The sequence below is a fragment of the Macaca nemestrina genome, chromosome 12 (genome assembly GCF_043159975.1).
Source record: "Macaca nemestrina isolate mMacNem1 chromosome 12, mMacNem.hap1, whole genome shotgun sequence".
NCBI classification, from domain to species: Eukaryota; Metazoa; Chordata; class Mammalia; order Primates; family Cercopithecidae; genus Macaca; species Macaca nemestrina.
The window spans coordinates 6,730,027-6,737,023 of NC_092136.1; the positions used below are offsets into that span (position 1 = coordinate 6,730,027).

Here is a 6,997-nt window from a genome sequence, read left to right on the forward strand (position 1 = left end):
ACACACATGCACACATGCACACACATTGCTGGGACTGGGGGCTGCTGTTTCTGAGGGCTCCTGCATGGGCTCCTGGCCCCCTTTCTGTTCCATAAACACTCACTGAAATGCAGAAGCCGGACCCCAGCCAAGGGAAGTAAAACTTTCCAGCACCCCTACTGCTGTCCTCCCCGAAGCTGGGGGCCCAGCGCCTCGTGGCAGGAAGCACCCCGGCCCCCAGCAGCCCCCAAAGTAGCTAGGTCTGCCAAGCAGGCCCTTCCTTCCTGAGAGGCACCACACCGAGTCAGCAGGATCCCAGCCTCTGTGGGGGTTGGCGGGGCCTTCCAACAAAGACCATGGCCTGGGACTGGTAAAGCGGCATGGGGGTCCCTGAGACCCCTACCCCAAGCAAGGAGGGACCAGACCCAGGCCGACAGGCTCCTCTGCTGACTCCCTCTCCCACCACCTGCCAAGGACTCAGTCGAGTCACCCAACCCCTAGAGCTTCAGTTCACACCTGCAAAATGGAGCCAGTGACAGCTGCCCCCAGGGCTGGATCAGATACAGGAGTAGATGGCATGGCATGGCCCCCTAATGGCAGTCTCTGCCCTCCCTTTGCTGAGGCTCCAGGTGCCAGGAGGAGTGGTCCCTGGAGGGGGCTCCTAGGGAGCCCCGGCCTGCTGGGGGCTCAGCCTCACACTCCATCCACCCCTCTTAACACCCTGTCAAGGTCCCAGCTGCCCTGATGGGAGCCAGGATGGCAAATCCCCTGTCCCCACAATCCGTATGCTCTGAGCTCACGGAGCCCTGGGTGTGGAGGGCAGGAGAGCCCAGGCCACACGGAGTTGAGTGTGATCTGGGGCAGCTTCCGAGAGGGTGTAACTTAAGAGGGTCCTGGCCACCCACAGCCCCCCAGGCTGGTGGGCCTGGCATCTGGAGCAGGGCTGGACTGGCCCAGGGAGACCCAGTGTGGTGGTAAAGAAGGCCTGGGATCGGATGCCTGGGGGAGGCTCCAGCTCGGGGTCCCAGCACCTGGCATCCAGCAGGCCCTGGCAAAGCAGCTTGCCTCACTCCCCAGTGACTTCTGAACTGGCCTCAGCTCCTCCCAGCAGACAGCTGAGCCTGGTGGGAGGGAGAGGCCCCAGGGCTGAGTGCGGGGGACCTCACCTTCATCCTTCCCCACTTTGCTCTTGAGAGGCATCAGGAGGGGATGGAGCCAGATTGGACGCCCTGAGTGCCACCTGCAGCCCGCCTCTAGGGCTGTGTGTGCCCATGGGCAGTCCACCTCTACCACCTCTAGGGCTCGTGTGCCTGCGGACATCTGTCTGAACCTCAGTTTTCACATCTATAAAATGAGCCTGAGGTTCGTTTCCAAAACAGAGCAAACTGAGTCATCTGAGTTATACTGTCCTTGAAAATGACTGAAATCCCGGACCAAACATTTTGAAATTTTGCTTAAAGCAACAAAGAGCTGTAAAACTAGGGCTCCCCGTGGCACCTTTGGGTAAGGGCGACTCAGGAGTGACCACAGCCCTCTGGGGGCTGCAAGGACAGAGGCATGCTGCGAGGTGGCGAAGGAGGAGCAGCTTGTCATCTTGGTGGCCATCAAGGTGACACCTCTATAGTAACTTTCAATAGCCTGCTCTGGTGGTGACCAAACCCGAGTCACCACCCCACTGCGGGTGTACCTCTTAGTGGTGTTAAGGAAGGTGGCCCCTCTGGGGACCAGCAGAAGGACAAAGGGCAGGGGCAGGAACTTGCCCGCAGGACCTGGACTCGATGGACCGTGGCAACACAAGTAACAGAGTGGGGAGGGCGGGGCAGGGGCAGTGGAGCAGCCCCAGCACTCCGACCTTTGGCTGCGTGAACCTCAGCCCGTCCCACCCGCCAGCTGCTCTCTGCTAACTTGCCACAAAACTTCCCATCTGTGGATCTCCAGGCCCATAAATACCAGCCTCTCTGCGAGTTAGACGCCAGTCCTGGTGGCCTGGGAAGCCCAGATTCGCATCAGCAGGCAAGTACCCCCTGCCCTAAGACCCCTGCACCAGCTTGGAGGAGCAAACAGGAGGGGCAGGAAGGCGAAGTTGTTGCCTAGAACCCAGACACTCCACAGCTAACTCCGGTGACGCTTTCCACTCCCCATGCTGTGCCTCAGTTTCCCTGTCTATAAAAAGGAGCACAGTCCTCTTCCTATAGGGAGTGTGCCTTGGTGAACCCATCTTCCCGAACAGTTGGGCCCTTCTTCTCAATTTAGGAAAAATAACCTTCTTTTCTCCAAAGGAGCAGGAAAATTGTCTCCTCAGAGAAAGAGCCCCTGGGGGTGCAGGGGGGACACAGCTGAGACACTCCCAGCCAGCCACACCTCTTGACAGGCGGTTGCCCTGAGGGGCCTCCCACCGCCATCCCCGCTCTGTGCTCAAGGCCCTGCATCGGGGCCAGGGTCTCCTAAGTATGCCCACCCCCAGGTGCTGCACCCCACACCAGCATGTGCTCACTGCCTGTGCCCCGGGAGCCCCTGCGTCGCGTGGCTGTCACCGGGGGCACACATGGCAACGAGATGTCAGGTGTCTACCTGGCCCAGCACTGGCTGCAGGCCCCCGCGGAGCTGCAGAGACTCAGCTTCTCCGCTGTGCCGGTGCTGGCCAACCCGGCAGCCACAGCCGCCTGCCGCCGCTACGTGGACCATGACCTCAACCGCGCCTTCACCAGCAGCTTCCTCAAGTGAGTGCTCTTGCCTCCAGGTTGGCCCAGGCAGTCAGGCACCAAGTCCCCACCACAAACCTTCCCTCCAGCCACCAGCAGGGCCCTCCCTGTCTTCATTCCTGCTTCTCCTCTGCCTGTGTGACCCATTCCACCACGGGGACAAACTGAACATTTAGAGAAACCCAGATTGATGTCACCTCCTCCAGGAAGCCCTTTCTGACTGCAGGTTGGGTCAGGACCTCTTCTGGGGATCCCAGACTCGGTGCTTCCCTCAGATTAGCCCCACAGGCCACGTTTACTTGTGTGCCCTGACCACTGTTCATGCCTTCTTCCAATGAATAGTCACTGAGTCCTATCTCCAGGCCAGACTCTGGCCAGCTCAGGTGAGAGAATGGGGAATAGGACCAAGGTGTTGGCTTCAAGCTTAATGGGGAGACCAAGAACCGGGCAACCATAACCCAGGAGGCTAAAGGCAGGGCCAGGGGCTACACAAAGCAGCTAACCTGGCTGAGAGCAGTCAGGAAAGGCTTCCTGGAGGCAATGGTCTATCAGCCAAGCCCCAAAGGCTGAGTAAAAGCTAGCCAGGGGAAGAGAGGTGAGAGGGAATTTCCAGTGGAGGGCCAAGCACAGCACAGGCCCAGGGGTGAGACCAGCATGGTTCTCAGGCTGTGTGGTTGCAGTGAGGGCATGAGAGGCAGGCAAGTGGGCAGGCAGGCAGGAGGGCGGGCCAGGCTGAGGGCTTGGATTTTACCGGGAAGTGCAGAGCCGAGAGGGCCATGGGCAGGAGCGGACACAGCCACAATGGCGGAAGAGAAAGCCCTCGCGCTGCTCAGGGCCGTTGCCCCTTCCCCCTTAAACCACTGAAGACTGACTGAGACTGTGGGGGTCGCTGTCACCCATTCCCATCTCCACAGTTCCAGGCCCACCCCGGACGACCCATATGAGGTGACAAGAGCCCGAGAGCTGAACCAGCTGCTGGGGCCCAAGGCCTCAGGCCGGGCCTTTGACTTTGTCCTTGACCTGCACAACACCACGGCCAACATGGGCACCTGCTTAATCGCGAAGTCCTCCCACGAAGTCTTTGCCATGCACCTGTGTCGCCACCTGCAGGTGGCCCTAGCCCCCAGCACACAGCCTCCCAGAGGGGAGAGGGAGGGCAGGACGGGACAATGCTGGAGCTTCCTTTGCTTAGCCCCTCTTCCCCGGGCCAAGTTTCCCTGGGCTTCAGCCCCTGGGGTCTGCCACCCGCCAGCACTCCAGGCCCCTGGTACCCCCTCCCCCACCCTGCCAGAGGGCAGAGAGAGACCTGGCCAAGGAGGGTGGTGCCCTGTGTTTCCTCCATGCAACACCCTCCCACCTCAGTTTCCCCTCCCACATAGGCCTGGGCCCCTAACCTGCCTCTCTTGCCTCCAGCTGCAGTACCCCGAGCTGTCCTGCCAGGTCTTCCTGTGCCAGCGGTCTGGGGAGGAAAGCTACAACCTGGACTCCGTGGCCAAAAATGGATTGGGTGGGCAGCAACCTTCTGAGAAGTGGGCGGGGCCAGGAGGGTTGGAGGGGCGGGGCCAGGCACCAAGGGGAGGGGCCTCTTCAAGGAGTATATGGGTCCTGCGCTTGCCTAACCCCTTGCTTCTTGGTCCCCAGCTCTGGAGCTGGGCCCCCAGCCACAGGGTGTGCTGCGGGCTGACATTTTCTCAAGGATGAGGACCCTGGTGGCCACAGTTCTGGACTTCATCGAACTCTTCAACCAGGGTGAGATGCCAGGGGACTTTCGGGAAACAGGTCTGGGGAAGAGCAGGCCTGGCTCAGGGGTTGGGGAGCCAGGCTCACAGGCAGGCTGGCATCTAGCTCTGAGGTTCCCCCACAGCCCACTCCGTCCCCTAGCCTGGAGGGAGGGATGAGCTCACAAGCCCAGCCTCCCACACAGGTACGGCCTTTCCCGCCTTTGAGATGGAAGCCTATAGACCCGTGGGCATCGTGGACTTCCCTCGCACTGATGCCGGGAACCTGGCAGGCACTGTGCATCCTCAGCTGCAGATGGGTGTGTGTGTGGTGGGGGGGTGATTGCTGGGGCCACAGCCTTGGGGAGGAGGGTTGTCAAGGAAAACTGAGCCCCAGAGGGTGCAGCCAAGCCTCCCATGAGCTCACCAGCATCTCAGGTTGAGGAGCAGGATGGGAGGCTGGGCTCCACCGTCCCACTTCCCCTGGCCCCGCTGCCTTCCCTGGAACCCCACACTCAGGCCTAACACAAGAGGCCACAGTGATCCCCATAGCTCCTGTGGAGGGCATGATGGAGACAACCTTACCCTGGCCATAAAAGGCAGAGGGAGGGGACATGGAGCAGGCATGACTCAATTCACCTGCTTGGAGGTACAAATACAAAACTGTCTTCTGATTTTCAGTTGAGAGCATCCCCATGCCTGTTGGCAGGTCGTCCAAGTCTCTCTCTCTGCAGGCCTTCCCTTCTGGAATGTTCCAGGATTGGGCAATCCTGCTTCCACACCTTTCTCTTGGGTGCCTGGGGAGAACCCACTGGCTGCTGCTCTGCTTGCTGCCACACGGGTCATTTTTGAATAGGGTCTGGTGCAGTTTTGTGGCCTTTTGTGCCCTGAAGTTTCATTTTGAGGAGTTACTTTCTTACAAATGGAGGCAGCACCGTCCTGTCCGTGTTTAGGGCTAGGCAGTCTTAGTCCAGCCGTGCCCAGCTACCTTGCAGATGTTAAGTAGTAACGGTCAATTTGGGTGGCCCCTCCTACAATTCTAAAATTTATTTTATTTATTATTTATTAATATTATTTTTTGAGACAGAATCTTGCTTCATCGCCCAGGCTGGAGTGCAGTGGTGCAATCTTAACTCACTGTGACCTCTGCCTCCCGAGTTCAAGCAGTTCTCCTGCCTCAGCCTCCTGAGTAGCTGGGATTACAGGCACTCGCCACGACACTCAGCTAATTTTTGTATTTTTAGTACAGACAGGGTTTCACCATGTTGGCCAGGCTGGTCTCGAACTCCTGACCTCAAGTGATCTGCCCGTCTCGGCCTCCCAAAGTGCTGAGATTACAGGCATGAGCCACTGTGCCCGGCCTTAAAATTTATTTATTTATTTATTTGAGACAGAGCCTTGCTCTGTTGCCCAGGCTGGAGTGCAGTTGCATAATATTGGCTCACCATAACCTCCGCCTCCCAAGTTCAAGCGATTCTCCTGCCTCAGCCTCCCGAGTAGCTAGGATTACAGGCGCCCACCACCACACCTAGCTAATTTTTGTATTTTCAGTAGAGATGAAGTTTCACCATGTTGGCCAGGCTGGTCTTGAACTCCTGACCTTATGATCCACCAGCCTTGGCCTCCCAAAGTGCTGGGATTACAAGCGTGAGCCACTGTGCCCAGCCAAATTTTATTTAATAAAGAATCATATTGTACTTACTGTGTGCCAGACATGCTGTAAGCACTATTAACCTGTTTAGTTTAAACTTCAGAATGATAGGAGGAGATACTGTAATCCTTATTTTACAGACAAGAAAGCTGAGGAACAGAGGTTAAGTGACTTGCTCACAGTCACACAGTTAGCAAGGATTTGAACTCCAGCTTCAATACCTGTGCCCATGTCCATGAGGGTCCACTTCCACATGGGCACATGCCTCCCCACGGTGACTTGTGCCTTCATTTCTAGACACAGAGCAGACTGGCATCTCACCAGACCTGCTGTCTCACGGATTGAGGAAGTGAAGCGTGGGTGGCAAAGGCCACAAATGAGGGGCATCTTTTGGGTGCCAAGCTGGGGTCACCTCCCTCTGGGGCCAGGGCAGAGGTGGCTCCAGCAATCTTGGACTTGGCTCTCCTCCCAGGACCGAGACTTCCAGCCGCTGCAGCCCGGTGCTCCCATCTTCCAAATGTTCAGTGGGGAGGACCTGCTCTATGACGGGGAGTCCACGGTGTACCCCGTGTTCATTAATGAGGCTGCCTACTATGAGAAGGGCATTGCCTTTGTCCAGACTGAGAAGTTCACATTCACCGTGCCTGCCATGCCTGTGCTGAACCCTGCCCCGAGCCCAGCTTCCTAACCCAAGCCACACCTCCCCAACTTCAGTCTTCCCATCTGAACAATGGGTCCTGAGGCATAGCTCTGAGCACAGAGGTCCCTTTTGCCACCTACCATGTACCATGTTCCTTGCCAGGCCCCCCAGCCCCTGGCCTCAGTTTCCCATTCTATAAAATGGAAGATGTCCAGAGGTCCATGGTTTGTGTCCTCTGTCCTGCACAGCTCCTGTCTGGCTGGCACAGTGGATGGAGGAAGGGAGGTTGACCACAGGATCTGGGGGA

The 6,997-nt window shown here is 58.0% G+C and overlaps 1 protein-coding gene across 1 annotated transcript; it reads left to right on the plus strand.

Annotated features, from left to right (window-relative positions):
• Positions 1-1,856: 1,856 nt before the first annotated feature.
• LOC105469695 (aminoacylase 3) lies at positions 1,857-6,906 on the plus strand. Its single transcript, XM_071074160.1, has 7 exons — positions 1,857-1,992; positions 2,444-2,699; positions 3,596-3,791; positions 4,095-4,188; positions 4,323-4,430; positions 4,606-4,712; positions 6,520-6,906. Exons 2-7 carry the CDS (start codon positions 2,464-2,466, stop codon positions 6,736-6,738), a joined length of 960 nt encoding a protein of 319 aa, XP_070930261.1. The 5' UTR covers positions 1,857-1,992; positions 2,444-2,463; the 3' UTR covers positions 6,739-6,906.
• Positions 6,907-6,997: the final 91 nt, after the last annotated feature.

What these genes read in the sequence shown, in the direction of transcription:
- LOC105469695 (XM_071074160.1), top strand. Translation starts at nt 2,464, where the DNA reads ATGTGCTCACTGCCTGTGCCCCGGGAGCCCCTGCGTCGCGTGGCTGTC. An exon ending in CATCGAACTCTTCAACCAGG is followed by an intron (nt 4,431 to 4,605) that starts GTGAGATGCCAG and finishes CCTCCCACACAG; the next exon opens with GTACGGCCTTTCCCGCCTTT. An exon ending in GCACTGTGCATCCTCAGCTG is followed by an intron (nt 4,713 to 6,519) that starts CAGATGGGTGTG and finishes TGGCTCTCCTCC; the next exon opens with CAGGACCGAGACTTCCAGCC.